This window comes from Saccharomyces kudriavzevii (assembly GCF_947243775.1).
Source record: "Saccharomyces kudriavzevii IFO 1802 strain IFO1802 genome assembly, chromosome: 11".
Taxonomy (NCBI): Eukaryota; Fungi; Ascomycota; class Saccharomycetes; order Saccharomycetales; family Saccharomycetaceae; genus Saccharomyces; species Saccharomyces kudriavzevii.
Window position 1 is genome coordinate 449,553 of NC_079282.1, and position 25,430 is coordinate 474,982.

Genomic DNA, 25,430 nt, shown 5'->3' on the forward strand with positions numbered 1-25,430 from the left:
TGATCTCCGTTGGAGTAGGAAAAATAAAATAACCGCCGAGCGTTCCAATAGGGATACGGCGTTAACCTTCTCTCCGCCGATCATTTTCGGACTTAACACTGGTCATCCCGGAACGCCTACAAAGGTATGGAATCTATTTCAACAGCAACAAGGCTTGAATGAGGTGATTAGTATGGCAAGATGTAGAGAAATGACTTTTGTCTATGGGAGAGTAATCATGTGGGAAGAGGAAGACTGGATAATAGTTATTCTTGTCCAACAAACATAATCTTTTAAAAAATACGCAAACCTGAGCAAAACATACGAATGGAACAGTACCAAATCATTGCATTATCATTCCAATATTCTGTAAAAACGATGGAATCACCTTCAATGATGCAAGTAAAAATGGAAAGTTTGAATTTCGCGTAAAGCATAGTTTCTGTTTGGAATAAATGGGTTTATCATTGCTTACGTAGATAAGTATAATGACAGCCTGAAACAATCAGGCTATGTGTTTATCGAAGGTGAGTCTTAAGACTGTTGGAGCAATAATCAACTATCCATCAATTACTAGTACAGCTGATTAATACATTCAATCACGTAACTAGAAGATTATCATATACGGTGTTAAGAAGATGACAAGAATTATCAGACCAGTGAAATAAGATTCAGAACAGTCATCGAGTTTAGTGGAAGCTGAAGCGCAAGGATTGATAATGCAATAGGATCAATGAATAACGACGTATAAAATGAAGGAAAAAATAAGAATAAGATTATGTAAAAGTGTCGATTCCCTTTCGTGGATTCCTAAATCCATGAGGAGAACTTCTAGTATATTCTATATACATAATATTATTAACCTTATCAAAAATGGAATCCCAACAAATGTCACAAGATTTTAATGGTCAATAAATACCACCTTAGAATACAATCTGAATACCTCAGATAGTAATGATGTTCACTCATGTGAATAATGATGAACCTACTTGTCCCAACATGTTCCAACAATATGGGCGCTTTTTGCTTCGAATATTTCAACTGTAACTATCAAATACCAGGTAGGATTATCCAACATTCAAGAAACATCAATATTTCACCGATAAAGTGGTTGTTTGGCCGAGCGGTCTAAGGCGCCTGATTCAAGAAAAATCTCTTGTTCGCAGCTAACTGCGGGAATACTCAGGTATCGTAAGATGCAAGAGTTCGAATCTCTTAGCAACCATTCTTTTTTTTTTTTACCTTTGAGATAACATATGTGGGATTCAATGATTAATATGAGAAATATTTATATATCGATGTTTCATTAAAGTTATACATAAATTGTTACATATCGTATTCTATCACTCATTTTATATTTGATAACCCAAAATCTTACTCTATAATACTTCATGAAGGAATATTGCAATCTATCAGCAAAATCCAGAATAGATTCTAAAGGTGTACAGATTACAACCGGCTTACTCATTATCTTCATCACTCTGGACATATTTAGGTGTCTGGTACTTGCTTGTCTTCGGATCATTCCCATGAACATCTAGCATACTCTGTTCACTCGAATCCCGAGTTGGTTCATGACTTGTCCTAAAGTTAATTTTTTTGACTTGCACGTTCCTTGAATTAGAACTATCATCCGAACCATCTGATGACGAAGACTCCGAAGAAGATCCGGAGGAAACGGAAGAGGATGAAGAAGACGAGGAATGCGATCTAGTGACCTTAACTCTTTTGAATTGTGGTATTGTTTTAAGGCTAGACGGTATTGCTTGGCCCTTTGTTCTTTCTACCACGGTTGATTCTTTGATCAACATGTTGTCTGGATCTTGTAAGTGCTTCCCATTATTAGAAGTCGCTTCCGCCTTTTTTTTTGAATCATAAACAGGATCTCTGGTCAATTTCACCACTTTTATGCTCGAAGTTACCTTTGATGTTTTTCCAGCGTTAGCAAAAATATCTTTCAGAGATTTATTTCCCATACTTCTTTTCTTTTTGAACTCTCTGACTTTTGCTTCAACATCATTAGTTTTCCGTATTACTTTTATTTTACCAACTCTTGCGACTTCATTGCTGAAGATGCTTCCATTCAGGTTATTAGAGTACTTAGTTTTCCGACGTACTTTCTCTGAATCATTAAATTTATCTTTGTCTTTTATCGTTGGAGCAAATTTTCTGAGGCTCGATTCCGTAATAATACTGTTTCTTTTAACCCTATTTTCCTCAATCGGTTTGAAACTATTTAGTTTCCGAATAGTATCTTGTATTGTTGCACCTTTTTCAGGTGACTTAGATGGGAGCTTACCTGATGATTTATCAGGGAACTCATTTTCAACAAGATGGAATAAATCATCTTTTTCTTGATTCTTATGTAAACGGTTGTCATTTCTAGAATAAGGGATAGAAACGGCATTTTTCGTAGTTTGAGTACTTTGTACTGCGTCTCCAATATCGCTATTGAAAGAAACGTTATCCAAGTCGGAATCGATATCTCGGAAACCCACGGAAGCTCTTTTGGAATTGTTTATGAATGAATCCACCTGATCATTTTCCATGTCATTATGATCCTCTTCATCTGAAAATGTTTCTATCCTTCTATAATTCTCACTTACGTCTCTATCGTTTAACTGCAAATCCTCACCTGTTTTGTTTTGAACTTTAATCTCTAGGGAGCTCTTCCTGGGGCTACGCACCGTGTTAAAAGGCTTGAAATATTGCATATGCATATCAGAATTCGTAGAAGAAGTAGTGCTCAATTGAAAATCGGTATCAATCGAGTCATACGAAACTTGCCGTGAATTATCATCTGTAAGTTCAAAGTCAGGATCTTCCGAGGAATTATACAGAACATTCAAGTTCTTTGGTTGGTGCGACTTGAAATTACCGTTTTTCGGTTGCTCATTCGATGAACTTATATTCTCTTTATTGCTGTCATCACCGTATATAGTGTTTCCTCCATTGGCATGATCATCATTCTTTGGAGGCTTGTGTGCCTCTGAGGCGATTACTACGGGAGAGAACCGTATAGAGACTCTTTTCTCATTAAGTGTGTCGTGCTTGTTCACAACGGGCAAAATTTCGTTCATCAGAGGTGTTGAGACCCTTGACTTATTAATAAAATTTTGCTTGAGCGAGTTTTTAGCTATCAGATACATCGAATCTTTATTTGGTGTAGGAGATAAGTTTTCGTTGAAAGTTTCGTTTTTCTTTTCAAAAACCGTGGATTTTCTCGATGGCTTGTTTATTCGTTTTCGCTGTCTTGCTGATTGCAAAAGTGAAACTTGTTGGTTTCTATTCCAGTATAACTCATCTTTTAAAATTACCAAAACAACACTATCTGTTTCGAATACATCTTTTATCACGAATTGGGAGTCCAAGTCGCATCCATGCCTGTCTTGTAGAGATATGATTTCAATGGACTGATCGGAATTTGGATAGAGTTTATCAAATTTAGCCAAGATTTCATTGGAAAGCTGCAAAAGAGTATTGCAACTATTTGTAAAATGTAGAAACTTCTTACAAGTCGGGAGGTAATTCAAAAAATCATTGCTACCACATGGCTGAATAGTTTTAGGAGAAGACAAACTCGTCGCGGAAGAGTTCCAATCGTTGTTGTTATTGTTGGTGTTTGTGACTATGTTTTCATTAAACTGAACCACGGAAAATGCCAATTGTGAAGTGTTATCCATATTCATATGTGCATCGAGAAGTGAGACGGTATCCTGAGCACTTGGCGGCACCAGTACAATTTGTAACCTCCACATTTTAGTATTATTTTCTATCACGACAAAAGGACACCGAGGGAAAACGATAAAGGTTTTAAAGGGAACGGCCAGATTCCAATGTATTTGTTGAAGGATTTACAATAACCAAGTGGCTTTCTTTCCTACTATAAACAAACAAACAAACAAAATTAGGCCCATCATGTTTAAGATCTGAAGAATATGAAAAAATATATATTTGTATCGTACAATACGACCCTTTTCTGGGCGGCGCAACACATAACATAACAAAAATGACAAAGCACAACTCACAACTATTTATTGAATGGAGTAATCTCTTCTATATACCTACGTACTTTTTAACTTTTTGGTTTTGTTCTTTTGGTCTTATGGATATGAAAATACTGTGAAAAGGTAAGTTTTCCCTGAAGCGTTAAAAGGAAATTTTACCATTTTTATGTGGGCGATGGTCACTGGAAGAATTCTTGGAAACTTTCTTTTTCTCTACAAGCTGGAACTTCCGAGGTCTTTGTCTGGACCAGGCTCTCAAATCAAAAGTTTCATAATCTTCAGCCATCAACTTGAAATAGCTCTCAAAATTCGACTTAATAAGATCATTTGTAGCGCTTGAATGCATGAAACTCATATTTGCGGGCTTTGATGCAGGGTCGTTATAAATGTAATCTGTCGAAGTTGCTTCGTCATCGGTACCCAAAGAAGGAGGGGATAGGGAGTTTAGTGGAGAAAAATTCCTTGATTCGCTTTCCAGAGATGTAGAAGGATCGCTGTGTGGACGTGATTCCAAGCTATTTTCCTTCAGATTCTGTTCCCGAACGTTATACTTTTGCTTCAGCGAGTCATGGTAATTTTTTAAAGTTGCTGTCAAAATTCGCTTATTTGAAAATACCTTAGTCTTTATGATGGCTATGGAGACAACATTCTTGAAGTTATCGAAGACGTCCATATCGAACCGCTCATTACTTTGCTTTTGCTTGGTAATATTATGAAATATTTTATTGAATTGAGACCAAAATTGTTCGACGTTTAGTTTTGACAGGTCCTCATTCATCTTTTCAAGACAGAGTTGTAACCAAGCCCGTTTACCATAATGCTTGAACCTCTGGTCATCCTGGAAGACCTCCCTCCACGAAGTGTTCTTGATCAAATTGCTATCCTCATCTGAATACAACAGCGTAGAAACTTTGTTTAATTGCCACCGACCATCCGACTTCCAAATGAAAAACGTCCCATTTGCTTCTTCGTATTCCAAAATGTAGAAATGAGGAATACAGTTCGGCTTCAAGTATGCAGGCGCACAATCTATTTTCAAATTTTCTGTTATGGTTTCTGATGTTTGCAACTCAATCCCGTACAATTCTTGAATGGAATGGACAAACTTGATAACTTGAGACAATGCGAGGCCCTCTTTAATACAGGTCAGTTTCACACGTGGTTGTTCTTCTCCGGCGTACAAATAAACGGTTTCTAACTTGGACATGGTTCTCTTTCTTTGCCTTTGATATGGTTTCTTTTATTCTATTGATTGTCTGTGTTCTTGACCAACTGTGCCAGTTATCAGTGAGTTCATAGAAGGAGCCTTCATTTAATAAAACCACTATACAGCTCTTAGGGGTGTCCTCTTGTTTTTGGCCTTATATTTTTGACAGCACGGTTGAAACGCCACTCATGAGCCGGTCCGATCCGGGTAATGTACAACAGTCCAATAATGTCACAGCAACTAAAGGCAGCAGATCATATAGCACAAAAGCCAGTAAGGACTACCGAGACATAAACGATGTCTTACCTCACATCACCACGTGAACTGAGCGTGATACTCTAAGACAAACGGTTTTTTTTGCTAGAGTGCACTAACCGACCGTCCTCCATAGAAAAAGAAATAAAAAAAACCAAAACTGAAGATACTATGCTATATACAGGGGCCACTTGATGTTAAGCGAAGCCACCCGGGGGCGAGCTGTGATTCTTGGCCAAACGGCTCGACCGCCCAACGTCATACTACTGATCTGTATCCTAGAACAACACATTTTGATGGGTTTTTCTGGGCGACCGTGCGCGTTTCCTAACCGCCTTCATTCCATTTCCTGCATTGCGTGAAAGGACGTATATCATCAGATAACGGCTTTCGATCCTTCTAGCCTTGAGAAGATGCAGTAAGCCAGCCTCATTCGTCGCCACTATGTACTCACGTCCATGCGCATTCTTGTGATCATGCAGAGATCCGCCCTCTGGGCCCTCGGCGGCTTTCCCCACTTTGGCAATGTAGTTCGAAAACGTTTACTTCATTCATTACCAAGACTGCGCCAACGCCTCGATCGATCGCGAGACTTTCACGAAATTCGCGAAATGCCAAAAGAGGATCTGATCTAGCTGGCCTCGCGAAAAAGTACGGAAAAAGAAAAACACATCGTTGAAATGGACCCCGTTGTGAAACGAATGAGAGATCTACTCACAACACATCATCTTTCCCGTAGCGGAAATGGCATATGCGCACCATTTACTGTACATTTCGTGTATATCTCGCATTTCAGTATGCGTGGTGCTTTTGAAACATGAAAGTCGTCCAAAGGCAATAATACTCTTGATCTTACATATATAAGCTTGTCGCAGAATATTCTATGTTGTTGTCTCTCATGCTCTTCCTTCCTCGAAAGATCTCAGTAAAAAACAATACCGCTCCTTTAATACCAAAACTCTCAAAATGAAATTCTCCAAAGTCTCCCTACTGGTTGCATCTGCATCCGTCGCTTTATCTGCTCCAGTCGCCGTCACTGTCACACAACATGTCCATCAAGCTGCCACTGTAGTGGTGCAGGGCATAGTTTATGTGGATAACGGCCAGACTTTGACAACATTCGTTACCAAAAACCCTCCAACTCCTGCAGCTGCCGATACAGCCACTGCCACAGCCACTGTCGCAGCTATAACTACTGCAACGGCATCCGCTCCTATAGTGGTCGCAAATGCCCAAGTGGACAGTGTAGCTTCTTCCGTCATCCAAGAAAGCGCTGTAGCAGAACCTACAACTTCTGAAGAATTCTCTACCGCATTTTCTGAGGCATTTTCAACTGCAACTTCTGAAGGCTTCTCTACCGCCACTACGATCGTACAATCAGAACAGGTATCCACACTTGCTGCTCAGGAAGATGTGACTACATCTTCAACATCATCAGCACAACCAACCACCACTGCCACTCCAACTACCACTACTGCCACTCCAACTACCACCACTGCCAGCCCAACTACCGCCTCAGCTACCCATTCTTCGGACTCTGATTTCTCAACTTCGATGGTGAACGAACATAACACCAAAAGGGCGCTACACAAGGACACCGGTTCCTTGACATGGTCCGACACTCTAGCCACATATGCGCAAAACTATGCTGACTCCTATGATTGCTCGGGGAACTTGGTGCATTCCGGTGGTCCATACGGTGAAAATTTGGCTTTGGGTTATGGTACAACTGGCTCTGTCGATGCTTGGTATAATGAAATTTCCAGCTACGATTATTCCAACCCAGGTTTCAGTGAAAGCGCAGGTCACTTCACCCAAGTCGTCTGGAAGGGAACTTCCGAAGTCGGCTGCGGTTTGAAATCTTGCGGTGGCGCATGGGGTGATTACATCATTTGTTCTTACAAAGATGCAGGTAATTATATTGGTGAATTTGCTGAAAATGTTATGCCATTGGCTTAATTCTTAAATTTAACGCCCACACGGGCGTACGCATGGACAACAATAACGAAAGCATTTCTTTATGTTACTTTCCTTTTCTTTTATTATTTCAACTTTCATAGACATACATCAAGGGTTCTTTTTTTTCAAGTTATGTAAATTGGATGCAACCAAAACAATATATTATGATTATCATTAAATTCTCAAATTTGCATCGTAGATAAAATGCGTCAAAAAATTAGGAGATTCTGCCGACGGCCATATATATAAACAAATGTATATACTGTATATACACAATCATATACACGTGTACGCTTCCCTTTTTACTTATTTATTAGGCATGCAGTGCTGTATTATCGGAGAGCGCCCGTATTATTGAATCCACCTCTCAAACTCTCTAAATTCGGCATAAACGCAATAAATAGCTTGTTCAACTGCAACAGGAGGTTGGGTCATTAGTGGAGGGTCTTTGCAAATGAATATCTACTTGACCGTTATTGCCCCCGTTGATCTGTCTATTTTGCTTAGACAGGATTTCGTCCTTCTTTGAGTCATATAATTTCTCACCAATCTCCTGAAAAATCTCTTTAATACCATCACCTGTTTTGGCACTCACTTCTCGGAACAGTAGCCCTTGTTCTTGTGCATATTGTTTCGCCTCTTCTGTGCTGATCGCTCTTACCTTTTGTTCATCATCTTCACCCTCGTTTAATTCTGGAATCGTTTCTGAACCAGGCATATCTTGACATAAATCCACTTTGTTCCCTAATAAATAAATAACCAAGTCATCGTCGCCGACTTTATTTTTCAATTCATCAACCCAATTCCTTGCCTTTTGTAATGAGTCTTCTTGAGTAATGTCATAAACCACCAGAGCTGCATTAGCATTTCTATAATACATTGGTGCTAATGACTTGTATCTTTCTTGACCAGCGGTATCCCAAATTTCAAATTTTATAACGACATCCTTTGCTCCATTACCATCATTTGGATGAATCGTGATTGACTGGGATAAAAAGGCAGCACCAATTGTACTTTCGCGTAGTTCATCGAATGTATCCTTAACAAAACGGTGGACAATGGAAGATTTGCCTACAGATGAGTCACCTAATAAAACTAATTTAAATTGCAACATTTATAACTATATATGTCTATTCCAGAGGGGCAAACTTTTCTTATCTTCCTTTCGTGGCACTTTGATAAATTTCAGTTAAGCTCAAAACCTGATATTGAAGCTATTCAACAAAAAATCAGGGTCAATAGTTGCTACGCGAATATATTCACTCTTACTCACACACAGGAGGCTTACGTTGTCTGCTGTGGGTTCATATCGCAGGGGCAGAGCTTTCTAACCTGAATTGTCCGACCAAAATAATAGTCGCTGTCCACGAAACTGATGAAATTAGATGAAGGCTAACTACCGCCTCCAGTAACTTGAATAAAGAAGGGGTGTAGAAAATTAGATAACATAGCGCCAAAAGTAATCAAATAAGTTTGCAACACTACAATCTGGCTAACGAAGTAGAACTTTTTGCAATCTCTTAGATTTAAGGAGTTGACTATCTTTTTATTTATTCTAACCAGAAGGTGCCTGTATAGCCATAGTCACAACTCGCTGCAGTTGGCAGGAAATAATGTGTTGAGATAAGCACCACGTCCCATTTTGAATATGAGAATCAAAAAATTCTGTAGTAACTATCATAAAAAAAATATTAAATGTAAATGGACGAACGATGACATCAATTGCCATATATTACTTTCTGAAAAGAGAACCGGTTATGCCGTCATTTTCTGAGTAAAAATCAGCGTCCTTACAGAAAACATAATGTTCAGTTGCTTGGAATACATAGAGTATATATGACGTAGGGTTCAATTATTATTTATTCATTGCAATGTAATTCCCGCTTTTAATTACAGAAGATTATAATGCGGTGCATCGTGTCCATCTTTGCATTGTCTAGCGTTAATTGTCAAATTTTGGTAGTCCTTCTTGATTGTGATAATCGCATTTTTTTAGGCAAAGTCCTTCTCAAGTATTTATTTTGAACCTTCTAAATTTGGCCTTCAACCCCCTAAACTTTACAGTCATAACATCTTTGAAGCGGATATCTGTCAAGTTGGTGGGTGCAGTTTCTCCATTCCTTTTGGACATGTTATTGATCTTCCTAATATTGCTCATATTATATTTTATTACGTCAACGTATTTTTTATTGTCCTTTTCTTGTTGAATGCTGTTTTCAGGAGATAAAATGTTGAGTTTAACCTTAAGGTATTGTCTGACCAGGCCATGAGTTTCTTTTTTATTGCATTTTTTGCCCAAGTTGTTATTGTTACCGGCAGTAGATGCTATTTTCGTTCCAACAATGACGTTCTGGAGTTCTATGCGTCCTTCGGAACTATTTCCTTGTTTCTTGGACTGTTTCTTTCTCACTACCGTCCCATCTTCTTGGAGTTTTCTTCGAAAGAATCTAGACTTTTCCAATCCCAGCATTTGCTGCTCTTTTCTCCAAACTCTGGCACATTGTTCATTCATATTGACTGGATCTATATCTCGCATGGTTGTATTCCATGAAGTGTTATGTTCATGGTTATCCTGGAATCCTGGCCGAAAATATGCACTGTTTATTGGTGTATCTGAATCAATTTGAGTTTGGCTTCTAGACTGTTGGACCAACTCACTGTTTGTAGTTTCTGATATATCACCATCTTTTTGTAAAATGCCTTCATTTTTTCCACTTACTACTGTTGCAATACCTGTTACGACAGCGGTGTAATTATTAAAAATATTAACAACGCTATTGGCAAGAGGGGTTTTCATGATGTTTTTCAATCCTGGAGGTACATTGACCTCATTACTGTCTCTCTCATTGCTTTCCTCCTGAATTTTTCTCTTCTGTATTTCAGCTTGTAACCTGAGCTCTGTTTCTTCTCTTTCTTTCTTTCCTTCCAGGTATTTCCTGTAGGGTTTCATATCAACATAGAATTTTTCAGGTTCCAGAGTCCAGATAAGATTTGGGAGGTCTTTATCTTTAAGTTCTTGAACTTGAAGATTATTTTTGCTCAAATTTCCTGGATCACAGAGTGCTGTAGTGTTGAATCTGTAGACCCTGACTTTGACAATTTTAGTAAGTTGAGAAAATCTGGAAATAGTGGTGATTCTACTGCTTTTTAGTAGCGGTTGCGGAATATAAACATCACCCACGTATTTCTTCTTTTTATATCGTCTTTCTGCGAATCCATCACAATAAACAACCTTATGGAGGACACTCCAATCATCTTCCCTTACCGGAGCCATTTTTAGAATCAATTTCTTTATTTTCTCAACTATGTAGTATTGATGGTAATAGGTCCATTGCTTATAAATGAATATGTAGGCCTTATTGAGCGGATGCAGCGGGTCCAACTCATCCAGGCAGTCTTCTACTGGACATTCAAATTCCACAATTAATACAGCAGGGCTACGCCTGATTAATGGCCCGATCTCCATAATTTGTTTCAGAGAGATTACCATAGTGTAGAATCTATGAACCATGTCGTTAGATTTCTTGAAATGCTCCACATTTAACTTCTCGAATACTTTGAATTCTTTTCCGAGATCCTTGAGCATTTGGAGCCGGCCTTTCAACGCCCAACAACCTTCAAATTGCTGTAAAAGCAAAATATATTTCCCAAAGGAAGAATTAATTTCAGTAAGGGCTTCATATCCAGAATAGTCCAGAAACATAGCTAGGAAAAAAACTTGAAAACCCTCTGATGCAATAATTATGTTATTCAAGATTGTGACAGGTATTATAAATTGGTAACAAGAATGAGAAATCAAGAAATAAAAAGTTTAAAGACATTTAAACAACAATCTTGCTCGTTACGCTGCTTCAAATTTTGTCATTATTTCTGTGGTGACAATAATGATACACATTACTGACACAACAAGATAACATATCCAGACGGGTAACATGCATTTATTTCATTTATAAAATTCATTGCTAGTATGGATGACTGGAAAGCAGTTTTACCGCAGGATTTATATTTACCTTCCGGCAGTAAATTCCCGGGACATGTGTTAGGACAAAACGGGTCAATTTAATGCACGTTCTACGACCACTTTTGGGTATTACATGCATTCAAATTTCGAAACACTTTTCAAGATTTTTTCTACTCCAAACAAAGAAAGAAGATACTAAAACTAAGCATCATCAAAGGAACTATTTGAAAGAAGTTTGAACATCAAAATGGCCTCTTTGGCCCTATACTTCACAAACAAATTTGCGCTGTGACATTAATTGTGGACAATTAATATCGCATCACTTTTCACGTGCAGTTGTCTTTTTGAACCAATAAAATCCAAAAACGATTCTCTAGGCGAATCGGAATTAAGGGTTGTCAGGAAAGTGAAAAATAAGCTCTTGAAATTTAACTGTCCTCGAAGAACTTCTCATTTGCAAGACAAAGCAAAGAGGATAAGAAAGTGCCGGATCTCTCAAAAAGACTAATATTCCTATCATGCTAAGAACTACTGCCTCCCGACAAATTGCGCTAAGGAGGGGTCTAGCTAGCATAAATACAGGAACTGTTACATCCAACAAAGCTCCACACAAAATTCGCAATGCCTTCTGGGCTATTGCCTTATCGGCTGCAACCTTCTATACTGGAGGTATCATATATTCCCAAAAAAACGACAAATTCGGAGACTTTTTCTCTAATAATATTCCTTTTGCTGAAGGTCTGTTGGAAACATATGAGCATTATCATGATAGGCCAACTCTATTTCTGGAAGATTCCTGGGATAATTTGAAGTCAAGGACCAGCGAGTTAGTTCCAGGATTAGCAACCGGCTCGTCAGGTCGCAATTCTAAGAACAAGAACGCTGAAGTGAAGAAAATTTTATCACTAGAACCACTTGATATTAAAACGGAAAATTCTGACCCACAATTGAAAGAAATCATAGACTCTTTAAATAAGCTCATTAACAATTTAAATGATTCAAACATCTCTATCCCGGAAACAAAATACATATCCGTGAAGCAGTCTAACGAAAGCATGCTTACAAACCTTTCTCAGTTAAATGAAACGCTGAAAGAGGATCTATCGAAGTACATGATACAAAGAACATCAGAAGTAATTACAGAACTAAATACACAGTATGAAAGCTCAAAAAGGGAATTTGAAGAAAACCTTCAAAAAAATCTGCTACAAGAGGTAGACGAATTCAAGGAAAACTTGACCAGACAAAAAGACAAAGAACTGGAAGAAAAATTAAAGGCTAATGAAGAATTACTACAAACCAAACATGCAAACGAAGTAGGTTTACTGTCAATCACTCAAGTTAAAGAGTTTAATAAAATAATCAAGGATAAAATTGAAAAGGAAAGAAATGGCAGATTGGCCCATTTGGAGGAAATAAACTCTGAAGTTGCTGATTTGAGCAAGTCCATCGACAAATCGAGTAAAATTTTGAGTAAAAACGAGGCCCTCGTACAATTAACTTTTCAAATAGATGAGATCAAGTCCAGAATTTATAACAATAACTTGCCTAATGTAAGAATCGACGAGGAATTATCCAAGTTAAAGGTTCTTTCCGATCTTCTCTGCACTTTCAACAAAAAATCTTGTTGTGATGACGGCAAGTGTTGTTCCAGCAAAAGAGATACCAAGAACGAAAACAAAGCGAAGATAGTGTCATGCAAGTGTCAACCAAAGACAAATCCTCCATCACTACTAAGCGTAGCTTTAAGTGAATTAGAAACAACTTGCAGCGGTAAGACCATTTTATCTAATGAGCAAATCTATAACAGATGGAACTTGCTAGCTGATGACTTCAAAACAGCCTCTCTATTGCCACCAAATTCAGGCATTCTAGGGCAATTAGGTGCAAAGATATTTTCTCTTTTCTTGTTTACTAAGACAGGTAATCCATCGGATACCACAGATTTCGATTCTGTTTATGCAAGAGTTGGTGATAACTTGAGAATATCCAACTTAAACGAGGCTGTTGAGGAAGTTGTCTCCCTAAAGGGCTGGTCTCATAGAGTCTGTGAAGGTTGGATCGAAGATGCTAGAAGAAAACTGGAAGTTCAGCGTTTGGTAGAAATTCTCGACTGTGAAATAAGGACATTATGAGAAAAGCAAGCAGAAGGAATGAGTGGGACTCTATCAACACGTAATATCTTATCTTTTTTATGAAACTCTGTATAAAAATAACCATATTTGAATATAAGTCAGCTGCCAATAGTTACCTTCCAATATCAAAAAGTTCGATTTTTTTGGAGACAGTGATTTGGTGGAAAGCAGAAACGATAACGTGTATATAAGTAGTATCAACCTCAAATACAGTTTCAAATATAAAAAATACAAAAATGCAATGTTTAAACTCCAATGATAAAACATCCCTCAAAACAAAAAACAAATAAATAACACCACAACACAAATTTCATTCTACAACTTTGCAAATTCCCTTGCATAATAGTTCTCTACCACATTCCATTAAAGCAGTGGTTCTATTTTCCACGTAGCCGGCCTTATTATAAAATTCGGGTCTTCGCTTCATGATGACTTCAGGATTTTTTATTTGTAATAACTCTGACAGAAACTCCACAGCATTAGCCAAAAGCATTTGGTTATCGATAAAAATCTTAGTTAAATTATGAGACGCATCCGAATAAAATGCCACGGCAAATGACCATTTCAACACGGTCCGTCCCTCATTCAGCACTTTAAGGCTTTCCGATAAAAACTGTCCGTCAATCCATGAAATGCCCATTCTTTCTTGTAATGCATGAACTTTTGTACCTACCGTTTGCCCCAAATTCCAGTCTAACTTGGCTGAGACCTCATGCTCATTAAATAATCTATAATAAAACGTATATTTCTTCAGTGTCTTATTAACGTCTTCGGCGTTCTTACTTATACTATCCTCAGTATTCTTGTACATTGTACATTGGAAGAAATTTTTACCATGAGGTGCCCAGGGGCCCTCACATATCCAACAAAATTCGTACTTACAACTTGAGCAGGCCATGTGATTACAGCCACCGTTTTTTTCAATGTTGACAGAACACTTAGGACATTCTTTAGTATGAGACAGAACCCAATTCAAATTTTCGGATTCTTTTCTGGCCTTTTTAATCCAGGCACTGGTGATTTTGCAATCTGCTGGGGCATGCACTTCAAACCCGCAGTTGAAACAAAATCTATGAAATGAATTGCATTTAACAAAGGGCGAATAATGCAAACGGGTATATTCCGGTAAGGAAGATGTATCTCGTAAGTGTATGATAGACTTGCAGTCGGCAAATGGGCACCATTTATAATTACGGTTATGTTTCTGAACAAAACTTTTGATTGAAGAATCCATCAATTTACTACTTGAGGGGTGTCCCATCACTTTGTCTATATCTTCATTTTTCAATGCCAAGGAACAGTCCATACATGTAATTATATTTCCCTCGTGTAACCTATCTTTAATATAGTGACGGTAACAACCAATACAATACTCATGACCGCATTCTAACGCAAACGTTTCAGTATTTTTGTTATCACAACAAATAATACATGTAAAATCATTCTTGAATTCAACTTCCCTGGAATGCGAAGTGTGATCACTGTCCTTCTTGATATTTGCCACTGTGCTTAAACCAAGATCTATAAGTAAATTGTCCATTTTTTCTGTCCAAACCTCCAATAAACGTTCCTCATTCCAATCGTAATGTTGTAATAGTATCAAGATATCTGCAGATGGAATCGCAAAAATAGGTTGTAAATGGTCAACTCTTTGGAGCATACTTTCAAAAATCCCTTTGGTGGTTAAGCATTCATAATTAAGATTCGGTACGCTTCCTTCACATAGTATCCTTTTACTGCTTTTCGTAATAGGGGCGTCTAGCATCCCATCGCACATTATATCGACTCCATCTTCATCCTCGTTAATGTCGAACTCAGACTCTTGGCTTGTTACACTAGTTAACTTTGGAAAGAGTAAATCATGTATGGTAAACTCAGATGTGTTTTGAGATTCATAGAGCTCAATAGAGTTAGAATCACTTTTATCAAAACTATTAAAATGATCTTCTTCGCCACCACTACTCATCGTCAAAGTCCTTGGACAAATGTGCTATATTAGAGCTAGAAGCAAATTAAATACAGCTAAAAATTGACTATAATACCTTACTTTAAAGCGTAGCCAAGATACTTTCCAACAAATACTGCATCACTTCTTCAGAGTTACACAGTAGTCAAAGCGTCATGTTCCTTATGTTCTTTTTGAAACGGGCTCCTACTATATTCGTGAGGGAAAAAGATGGAGGTAGAACTAAGAAAGCATTAAATCGTATATAATTAAATAACACCGGTATGCACAGCTAAATATATATAATCGGGCATTAAAAACTAAAGGGATATCAGAGAAAATAATAGACAGAGAGAAACATGATAAGATAAAAGCAAAAGGAGGGAAGCTGAATTACCTCATTACAGCGAGTGGTCAACCCGGTCAATGGCAGCTTTAATCTTCATACCTACACGCGTACTCAACTCATAGTCATCTGCATAGCCTTGAGCTCTCAACAACCATTCTTTGCTTTCTGAGAGGCCTTCCATACCCTTTAGTTTCCACGTGAATAGAGCGCGTTCATAAAGGGCGGTCGGATAAGCCCATGGATCTTCAGCCTTCTTGATATACTTCACCTTACCATTTTGGACGGAAAAGAATTTAGGTAAAACCTTTTCATCCAATATATCACAACCTTCTTCAATATTGCCCAGTCTCCTTAATGTCAAAGAAACCAAAAGATCCTTGACTAACTCTTGATCTGGGTCTAAGGCTTCAATGGCAGGGTTTCTATACTCTGTTAGCATTTTCTTGGCTAATTTTAAATGTTCTTCGGACATTCTATTATAACCATTATAGAAGTATGCAATTTCGTGCACTGGTGAAGTAGCGATGGCATCCAGTGGATTTTCCACTCCAAGTTCCTCTTCGTTTTCCTTGAACTGCTCAACTTTTCTCAGTATAAACCTATCCAATGGAAGATTTTTTGATTTGAAAGTCTTCTTACCTAGCAAATCCACCGAACTGAAAATGAGTTCTTTAGCCTTCTCTTGATACTCATCCTTTTGGTCAGACTTCATTATTCCCATTTCACACATTCGCCAGTTTTCTAAATAGCAGCAACCAGCAAAATATGTGTAAAAGGCATGTGACCAATCGCTAATGTCCAACAGCGATAGAATATCTTCTGCGGCTCTATCATATTGATGCAAATGAATTAACGTGATAGCGCGATCAAAAATCATCAAAGACTTAACCTGTCTCATGCGAATTTTGGTAACGTCAATTGAATCCATCAGCGCGACCGCCTCCTCTAAACGCCCCTTACCAGACAGCATCCTTGCCTCATTCAACAGCCATAATGCGCTGTTGGGAAATAGTGCTCTTGATTGCAACAATGCGTCCTCCAGAATCTTCCCAGGATGCAGCAATGTAGGCCCGTCCATATCTTCATCGTCTGAATCCTCACTGCCATTAGAATCCTTGATTGCTGCAGGTATGTCGAAGTCATCGTCAGTAAATTGGAAGGGTCCATCGTAGTAGAACATTAAAGCCAACAAACCAATACAACCATGAACATTTCTTTGCTTTGTCGCTTTCCAAACAAGCCTTAGACCCTCTTCCCTGGAACCTCTAAAACCAACTACAGAAAGAACTGCACCAATAGCAGGCGGCAAAAGCGATATGACTACTTTTAAGATACCAAAACATAGATTGACACCGGAATGGACGAATTCATCGATCGTAGCTTGACTTAAATCTATGTCATCTGAAAGAACTTGATGGTCGGTAATTTCCCTCTCTGGCAAATCTTCCATTGCTTGTAAACCCAATTGACCTCTCAGTCTATTAATTGCAGGAGAGTTACCAATATGGGCGCCGGACAATCTTTCAACCCTCATGCTATGGATTTGCTCGGCAAACTGAAGAAGATCTTTGTCCTTTTGTTCCTCTGGGCTTAGTTCATAAGGAATATCAACGGAATTAAACGCATCGCCACCAGTTATAAAGGTTGCTGGCGTGCATTCTTTATCTTCACCACCAGACGATAGTTCCATTTTCTTGGCCTTATTTGCAGCTTTAATAGTTTCCAAAATTTCTTGCAACATGTAGTACGATTTTCTGAGCTTCAAAATCGCCTTGGCTGCCTCCATCATACTTTCACTGAAGATCATCAATAGGGCATGCAAAAGACAGGACTCAGTATAAGTCACGGCATAAACCGTCCCGGGTGGGTACATAGAACTACTTTTCAGACCAACCTTCTGGGCCTTCTCTCTGCTTTTCAATGACAAAGTTTCTGCCTTAGCCAAAGTGGCAGAAGCCTTTTTCATCTCCTCAGCTTCAAAACCTAAAGTCGCCTCCAAAAATTCAATGACACCACGAGCCAAGGCATTAATAGTTTGATCTGATCCTTCCTTAGCATCACTCTCATCTAGCAGTGCCAAGCCCTCATCAGCGTTATCGTCCAGGACGTAATCCATCGCACGCAATGCCTGTTCGAAATCATGAGCTTGTTTCAAGATGGCTTTCGTTTTCTCTTCTTGTGAAAGCTCAGGAACCTCTTCCCTCGCACCGAATCCAAACACTTTAAACATTTTCGTTATCTTGCAATCTAGTAGCCACTATTAACTTATCGACCGCTCCAATAGCACCATTCAAGCAACGATGCAAGTGATCTCTACTTCTATAAACAATGCCTCTTTTTTTTTTTTTTTAATTGATAGGATTTGCCCCCTTTCCTTGAAAAAAGAAAGGGAAGCAAAAGCTCAGAAATGGCAATAACAAGAGTGGCATATCAGATTTGATGAGACACTCGAAGAAAATTGTCGGGATAATAGTTGCAGTTGCTTATTTGCAGCAAATAAGTGTGGGCCACACACAATACATATTTTATATGTCTATCTATGCAGTATTGCGCAATTACAATTGTCATGACGGGCTATTATGATCTATAAGAACTACTCTATTTTCCTTCTTGATATTCTTGATTTCTTCCTTCATTTGTTTCTTCTTTTGTTTGGCCATCGCCTTGAGAGTACTCACTGGAACCACTGTGGTAGACGTATATCTATCCACGCTATCCCAAACGCATTGCTCGACGATGTTGGGTAGTTTCCTGCCATATAAGCACTGATCTACGAGCCACATCCCGACAATGAAAGATTTTCTGTCCAATGTACCATCCTTTCTTGAGTCAACTTTTGTATAGATTTCGGCCAATAAGTTATTGGGTAGGTAGGATCGCTTCCAGATATCGTGGACAATAACGTTCAAGATCAACCCGTCCTCAGGTAAATTGTTAATTACTGTGGAATCGTGTGTCAAGGAGGGCCACCAGCTCAACAAATTCAAATGTCGGTGTCTATTGCTCACCCACATACTTTCGTAGCGCTTTCTTTCATTGTCCGTGACAAAGGTTATATCTGTATGGGATTTCCAAGGTTTATCCTCGTTAAACTTTCGATTCCCGGTGCGATGAATGGGCCTGTGATGTGTCGTTTTATTGGCAGATTTCTTGATCTTCCTTTTAATTCTATCCCTTTTACGAGGCTTGGTTAAAGTGTCCTGACCTGGATCTGATTCTGAGTCTGAGTCCGTATTGTCGTACACATCATATGTGTCGTTCGCAGGATTGTATTTATACCTCACATCTCCCACCTGCAGTGAATTCGCATGATCGTTTCCAGGGGCTGTACCTACTGAATTTTTACGTAGTGTTGTTTTGAATTTCAAACCTGACTGTTGTTCATGTTGTTCCAAATCTTCATTGTTCACGTATACTTCATATTGGGAGAACGAGTTTCTAGTTTTAACTCCAAAAACCTTTCGTTTGAACTTATTAACTAGCTTCTTTTTCCTCATGTCAGAGGAATAATTGGGAACCAAGTTGGGCAACCCGTTTCCCTGGTTATTTGCAGTAGTGGGGGTGCTCGAGCTTGCAATGGACGGCTCCGATTCACATAGAGAAAGCTGATTAATTGTTTGGGACAGACTTGTCTGCGACCTATTTGAAATGACGTCAGATGTGTCCATATTGAGGCTATGCCTAGATTCGATACTAGTCAATGACTGATTTTCGTTTTCGTACAGTATCCTATTATCGACAAATGATGATTGCGAGGGCGGAGAGGGCTTATATTTGAGTAGAGGTTTACTGCCGTCTTTATTAATGGCAGGCTCGGCAGAGGTTGATGATAGTCTTCTACTGGAACTAGGTGGACTAAACAAATTTTCCTGAGAGCCATTTTCGGTGTGGAGCGCCAACGATTCATTAGAGGCGTTTCTTGAAGATGGGCGGGAATGAATGGCTAGCAAGCGGCTCAGTTTTGAAGTTTCCAATACTTTTATCGTATCCAACGCCGAATAATGGGGGTGATTGCTGTCCGTATTGAGTTTAGATTGCGAATGTGCTAGAGCCGCGGCCATTTGAGCAGTATTACCGACATCGTCTCTGTCTGCGATTTTTGAAGTGTGTGTTCTTGACAATTCAATACCATCGGGAGCTGTTGTTTTGATTCTTGGAACCTGTTTCGTCCGTATGCGTGCCTTCTTTTGTTCTTGCCTCTGCCTTGGCCTTTGTAGCGATGGCCCTGGCGACCTTGTTTGGGCATTTGTGTTCACCGTAGATGGAGGACATGGCCTGATGCCCTCGTTGGAATGATTCTGGAAGATAGCTTGCGCAGCATGCAAGGAATCGGATGCTCCTTGTTCGGTCAAAGCCACTGTTGTACCGCCGTGATAACGCTGTTTACCAAACGTGAGTCTCATACTCTCTCACAAGTGCTTTTCTATATGGAAAAGCTGCTTCTACTCAAGCTGCAGAAGTATGTGCCACTTGTGCAACGAGAGCGTTGTTGTGACTGGAGTTCACTTTAGGATAGACCTTTTTGTGATGATTCAGATTCGAGGTGCTCTATACGACGAATCATCGAATTTTCGCTGCGTGGAAACAAGAGACAGTAAGATGTGCGTATAAATGAGGAATAGCTCTGCATAGAAGAGGCGTGCTTGTATTGGCATGGGCCTAGAAGTGTATATCGAGTGCAGATGGCGGAACAGATCAGTCACAAGAAGTCCTTAAGGGTCAGCAGCTTGAACAAGGATAGAAGATTGCTCTTAAGAGAGTTCTACAACTTGGAAAATGACCCAAACAAGGGTGAACAAGACGCACACATAGAAGGAGCAGCTGGTAAGTCTTATACCGAGGATGGACAAAATCCAGATGTTAGTGCAAGTACTGACGGAAGCACTGGTGAACTGGTGAAAAAAGATGCACTTGGGGCAGCTGAAGAGAACCAAAAGAAAGGGACAGAAGATACGGATGAAGAGATACAAAATTTGCCTTTCAAGAAGCTGGTCCAGATTCATAATAAACTCCTGGGGAAGGAAACAGAGACCAACAATTCCATAAAGAATACAATTTACGAAAATTATTACGACCTGATAAAAGTCAACAATCTTCTCAAAGAAATTACAAATGCCAACGAAGATCAAGTGAGCAAATTGAAACAAACCGTGGAAACCTTGATCAAGGAACTGTGATCTCCAGCGACAATGGTGTTTTCTTCAAGCACTCTTTCGGGTGTGTGTCTTTGGTTACTTAGAACCGAGTCTTCTTTCCTCTAAGTCGGCAAGCTGCTTCAAACGATCCTGCGTTATCAGCAGCCGCACTCTTGTTGTTATGGACCATGGCCAATGCTTCCTCACTGACTTGTAATATATGTATACAGATATATAGTAGCGCCGCCTTTTTACCATTTTGGGCGAATTGCTGACTCTTTTATCTTATTTCGCTATCCAGATCTTATCTGACAAAATTGAGAAGAACTCGCTTAAACAAGAAGAAACAAAGCAACAAGAAAGCAAAGCCGTCAAAGCCTTCAACCCTCTCCGACGTTCACATTAGCGTCTCGCTCTATATCGCCTGATCCTCTATGACTACATGCTACAATCTAACACAGAAAATGATACTGTAGCTCCAGTGTTCCCCATAGAGCAAGATATAAACGCTGCACCTGATGCCGTTCCATTGGTGCAGACAACAACGTTACAAGTTTTCGTGAAGCTTGCTGAACCGACAGTGTTTTTGAAAGGCTTTGAAACCAACGGATTGTCTGAAATAGCCCCCAGTATCTTAAGAGGATCCCTTATCGTCAGAGTATTGAAACCAAAGAAATTGAAAAGTATATCGATAACGTTCAAAGGAATCTCTAGAACAGAATGGCCAGAAGGCATACCACCAAAAAGAGAAGAGTTTTCAGACGTTGAAACTGTTGTTAATCACACTTGGCCATTTTATCAAGCAGATGACCATATGAATTCATTCACTTTGGAGGATCACAGCTCAAATAAGTCGTCTAATCGCCCATCTGTAAGTGATGAAGACTATATACTCGAGAAAAGTGGTGCTTCAATATATATTCCACCAGCCACTAGACCCGTCAAAGATAACAGCAATTTGAGTCTGGATGCGTACGAACGCAATTCACTCTCGTCAGATAACCTAAGTAACAAGCCAGTGTCAAGTGAAATTTCTAACGATAGTAGTATACCTCCGGTTGTTCAGAAAACGCCAGAGGGCTCATATAGTCGAAGAGGATCGGTACCCGCAAATTTTCACGGTAATACGTTGTCACCACACACCTTCATATCAGATTTGTTTACAAGAACATTCAGTAATAATGGTGCTACTCAAAGTCCAGATCAAGAAGATAATTATATCACGCCGTCCAAAGACGCGAAAGAGGTTTTTACCTTTCGGCCAGGTGACTATATTTACACTTTTGAGCAACCAATATCACAGACTTATCCTGAGAGTATAAATGCCAATTTTGGTTCCGTGGAGTATAGACTCTCATTAGATATGGAACGGTTCGGTGCATTCAAATCAGCCATACACGCTCAATTACCCATTCAAGTCGTACGGCTTCCCTCTGATGGTTCGGTGGAGGAAACTGAAGCTATTGCAATCTCGAAGGATTGGAAGGATCTTCTACATTATGACGTAGTCATTTTTTCAAAGGAAATTGTTTTGAATGCATTTTTACCCATCGATTTCCATTTCGCTCCATTGGATAAAGTTACCTTACATCGAATAAGAATATATCTAACCGAGTCCATGGAATACATTTGTAATAGTAACACTAATCATGAAAAGGCTCGTCGATTGGAGCCAACCAAAAAATTTCTGTTAGCTGAACACAATGGTCCAAAACTGTCGCACATTTCTGCTGGTTCGAATCCGTTGAAGGCCAAAAACAGGGGAAACCTCCTATTAGATGAAAAATCCGGCGATCTAGTGAACAAAGATTTCCAATTCGAGGTATTTATACCAAGTAAGTTCACAAATAGTATACGATTACACCCCGATACCAACTATGATAAAATTAAGGCTCATCATTGGATAAAAATTTGCCTTCGTCTTTCCAAAAAATTCGGAGACAATAGAAAACATTTTGAAATTACTATTGATTCCCCGATCCACATATTAAATCAACTGTGCTCCCATGCGAACACTTTACTACCAAGTTATGAAAGCCATTTTCAATACCGCGATACAAATGGCAATCTTGCGCCAGCGGCAGACCAACCGAATTACGCAACTCATCACGACTCGAATTTTTTCTTTCCAAAGGAAGTTCTATCATCACCTGTTCTCTCACCAAATGTGCAGAAAACCAACATCAAAATACCGTCTGATCTTCCGGTCGTCCGTAACAGAACTGAAAGTGTGGAGGACAATAAGTCAGATGATGTTTCCAAGAAAAAGACCCAAAGCTGTAACGTCTTCGCATCCAAACAATTGGTCGCAAACATTTATAAACCTAACCAAATCCCAAGAGAATTAACATCCCCTCAGGCATTACCATTGTCCCCCATCGCCTCACCGATACTGTACCATCAGCCGTTATCAAACTCACCTCCTCCAGATTTTGATTTTGATATAGCCAAACATGGCATGTCCGATGAAAACGCTATTCCTGTCGATCCTCCAAGCTATCTCGATGTTCTACAGGCTGATGGTATTGGTTTACCGTGTTATGATACCGGTTCATCTAAAATTCCAGAACTTAAGTTGAATAAGTCTAGGGAAACGTTGGCTAGCATCGAGGAGGATTCCTTCAACGGTTGGTCACAGATCGATGATTTATCCGATGAAGATGATAATGATGGCGATATAGCATCCGGTTTTAACTTCAGACTATCAAACAGCGCTTCCAGTGAAAATATTAATTCGCACACTCCTATTTTACAGTCTTTAAACATGAGCCTCGATGGAAGAAAGAAAAATCGCGCCAGTCTACATGCGGCGCCAGTATTACCTAGTACAGTAAGACAGAGTAATCAACATTTTAATGATATAAGCCAAATGCTAGGCAGTGACGATGGTGATACTTCGAAAGGACAATCATTGACCCCCAATAAAAAACTGCCAATACTTAAAATCAATGATAATATCATACGGCCAAAGAGTGATAGTAGATTTGATGATCTCGGAGACGGAAGGGATTCTTCAGTAGATATCACAGCATTCTATGATCCAAGAATGTCATCGGATTCCAAATTTGATTGGGAAGTAGCCAAGAATCGTATAGATCCAACAGGTTATTCTGTAAATGTTGCCAGTGACAATCGTGTAATGGACGACTTTAAGAAAGCATTTCGCGAAAAGAGAAAGTGAATTTAGTGTTATTTTCTTCAATGGAATTGCTACTATTAATATCTTAACTCCTGCGAAGTGCTCAAAAAAAATGGTCATTCTATACATATTTATCCATACAAATATACATCATCTACCTACAAATGCGTATAAAAAAAGTTTGTTTGTTAGTTCATTCGCCGGAAAGAAAACATAGCATTTTTTCAACTATCTATGAGCGTATTTATTAGATTTGCCTTTGAATTCTCCAAATCCATTCTCGCCCTTTCCAAAGCTTGTAATCTCATTTCGACCTTCCTCCCTTGTAAACGGATCTTCGATACCATCTCGCTTATTTCCTCAATGTCGCTTCTGTTTTCATTAACGCCAGGGAAAAGAATTGGTAAAGGTGTAATCGTCTCTTCATTGGGTTTAAGCATATTTCCCTTGCTTAAAAGTTGTGTTTCCCATTCTTCATTGACTCTGTACGGCGCATCGCTTATGGCTTCCTCAATAATCTTTCTCTTAAAATCTTTTTGAATGGAAATCTGGTTATCTGTCAGGGCAAGCCTTTCATCCTGAAAATCTCGCATTTCATCATCACTAAAATTCATAACCTCTTTTTCAGTTGCATGTTTCAAACCACCATTGGATTTTATTGTCTCCATGATTTCGCGTTTGTCCTCGTTATTCAGCAATTTTACATAATCCTTTTCCCTTATAACGTCACCTTTGTCGAGGTTCCTCCTATATATAGATTTTTCTGTCTTTATTTTCACTATTTCTTCACGAGTTGGTACGCTAATAGAGTGCACGCCCTCGAGACTACCACCACTGTCTGGGAGATAACTTAACAAATTGTGACCTTCTTCCATCATGTCTTCCATATTGAGAATTACTTCATCATCTTTGTTTGCCTTCGATGTATCCATGTTCTCTTTTGAGCGGTAAAGGCCTTTGTACTGCGAATCATTTTCTTTTACTGCCTGCTCGCCATCAAAGGTAATCTTTCGTTTTGGAACTTTCTTGAGCTTTATTGGTTGTAATGCACAGATATCACTATCATCATCTTCTAAACTACTTGGTACGGCAGGCTTTATTTGCTGTATTGACCTCTGAGCAGAGATGTCTTCTTCAAGCTCCTCAGGGTGGTTGCTTGGCAATCTAATTTTGTTTCTCTTCTTGATCGCCATGAGTTATCTTGATATTATACCATTTTTGGGCTATGGTTAAACTTAGCTTAACTTTATCTGCTTGCTGCCGTCCAGATTGTAAATCTTCTTTCCATTTCATTATCTTGCAAGATGTTGATATTCCTTATTATGCTCGCACTCCGGGTACCATACGCATAGTGAAATA

At 39.1% G+C, this 25,430-nt stretch overlaps 12 protein-coding genes and 1 non-coding gene across 13 annotated transcripts; 5 read left to right on the forward strand and 8 right to left on the reverse strand.

Annotated features, from left to right (window-relative positions):
• The first annotated feature begins 1,088 nt into the window (after positions 1-1,088).
• Skdi_11.trna12L lies at positions 1,089-1,204 on the forward strand. The gene is made up of 2 exons: positions 1,089-1,126; positions 1,161-1,204. It is a non-coding gene; the product is annotated as a tRNA-Leu (tRNA).
• Positions 1,205-1,439: 235 nt separating this feature from the next.
• On the reverse strand, positions 1,440-3,737 carry TOF2 (Tof2p; the record flags this gene model as incomplete). Its single annotated transcript, XM_056229453.1, has 1 exon — positions 1,440-3,737. One exon carries the CDS (start codon positions 3,735-3,737, stop codon positions 1,440-1,442), a length of 2,298 nt encoding a protein of 765 aa, XP_056083470.1.
• A 391-nt stretch (positions 3,738-4,128) lies between these two features.
• Positions 4,129-5,193, reverse strand: FPT1 (chromatin-associated RNAPIII regulator FPT1; the record flags this gene model as incomplete). Its single annotated transcript, XM_056229454.1, has 1 exon — positions 4,129-5,193. The coding sequence occupies one exon, from the start codon at positions 5,191-5,193 to the stop codon at positions 4,129-4,131; it is 1,065 nt and encodes a 354-aa protein (XP_056083471.1).
• Positions 5,194-6,414: 1,221 nt separating this feature from the next.
• On the forward strand, positions 6,415-7,407 carry PRY2 (sterol-binding protein; the record flags this gene model as incomplete). Its single annotated transcript, XM_056229455.1, has 1 exon — positions 6,415-7,407. The coding sequence occupies one exon, from the start codon at positions 6,415-6,417 to the stop codon at positions 7,405-7,407; it is 993 nt and encodes a 330-aa protein (XP_056083472.1).
• A 409-nt stretch (positions 7,408-7,816) lies between these two features.
• Positions 7,817-8,521, reverse strand: YPT52 (Rab family GTPase YPT52; the record flags this gene model as incomplete). Its single annotated transcript, XM_056229456.1, has 1 exon — positions 7,817-8,521. One exon carries the CDS (start codon positions 8,519-8,521, stop codon positions 7,817-7,819), a length of 705 nt encoding a protein of 234 aa, XP_056083473.1.
• Positions 8,522-9,415: 894 nt separating this feature from the next.
• On the reverse strand, positions 9,416-11,110 carry SKDI11G2260 (uncharacterized protein; the record flags this gene model as incomplete). Its single annotated transcript, XM_056229457.1, has 1 exon — positions 9,416-11,110. One exon carries the CDS (start codon positions 11,108-11,110, stop codon positions 9,416-9,418), a length of 1,695 nt encoding a protein of 564 aa, XP_056083474.1.
• Positions 11,111-11,886: 776 nt separating this feature from the next.
• MIC60 (Mic60p) lies at positions 11,887-13,503 on the forward strand (the record flags this gene model as incomplete). Its single annotated transcript, XM_056229458.1, has 1 exon — positions 11,887-13,503. One exon carries the CDS (start codon positions 11,887-11,889, stop codon positions 13,501-13,503), a length of 1,617 nt encoding a protein of 538 aa, XP_056083475.1.
• Positions 13,504-13,813: 310 nt separating this feature from the next.
• On the reverse strand, positions 13,814-15,469 carry HEL1 (E3 ubiquitin-protein ligase HEL1; the record flags this gene model as incomplete). The annotated part of the gene is made up of 1 exon (XM_056229460.1): positions 13,814-15,469. One exon carries the CDS (start codon positions 15,467-15,469, stop codon positions 13,814-13,816), a length of 1,656 nt encoding a protein of 551 aa, XP_056083476.1.
• Positions 15,470-15,849: 380 nt separating this feature from the next.
• Positions 15,850-18,027, reverse strand: SKDI11G2290 (uncharacterized protein; the record flags this gene model as incomplete). The annotated part of the gene is made up of 1 exon (XM_056229461.1): positions 15,850-18,027. One exon carries the CDS (start codon positions 18,025-18,027, stop codon positions 15,850-15,852), a length of 2,178 nt encoding a protein of 725 aa, XP_056083477.1.
• Positions 18,028-18,361: 334 nt separating this feature from the next.
• IRS4 (Irs4p) lies at positions 18,362-20,200 on the reverse strand (the record flags this gene model as incomplete). Its single annotated transcript, XM_056229462.1, has 1 exon — positions 18,362-20,200. The coding sequence occupies one exon, from the start codon at positions 20,198-20,200 to the stop codon at positions 18,362-18,364; it is 1,839 nt and encodes a 612-aa protein (XP_056083478.1).
• A 279-nt stretch (positions 20,201-20,479) lies between these two features.
• On the forward strand, positions 20,480-20,974 carry VPS51 (Vps51p; the record flags this gene model as incomplete). The annotated part of the gene is made up of 1 exon (XM_056229463.1): positions 20,480-20,974. The coding sequence occupies one exon, from the start codon at positions 20,480-20,482 to the stop codon at positions 20,972-20,974; it is 495 nt and encodes a 164-aa protein (XP_056083479.1).
• Positions 20,975-21,374: 400 nt separating this feature from the next.
• Positions 21,375-24,113, forward strand: ALY1 (Aly1p; the record flags this gene model as incomplete). The annotated part of the gene is made up of 1 exon (XM_056229464.1): positions 21,375-24,113. One exon carries the CDS (start codon positions 21,375-21,377, stop codon positions 24,111-24,113), a length of 2,739 nt encoding a protein of 912 aa, XP_056083480.1.
• Positions 24,114-24,295: 182 nt separating this feature from the next.
• On the reverse strand, positions 24,296-25,264 carry NTR2 (Ntr2p; the record flags this gene model as incomplete). The annotated part of the gene is made up of 1 exon (XM_056229465.1): positions 24,296-25,264. The coding sequence occupies one exon, from the start codon at positions 25,262-25,264 to the stop codon at positions 24,296-24,298; it is 969 nt and encodes a 322-aa protein (XP_056083481.1).
• Between the last annotated feature and the right edge of the window lie 166 nt (positions 25,265-25,430).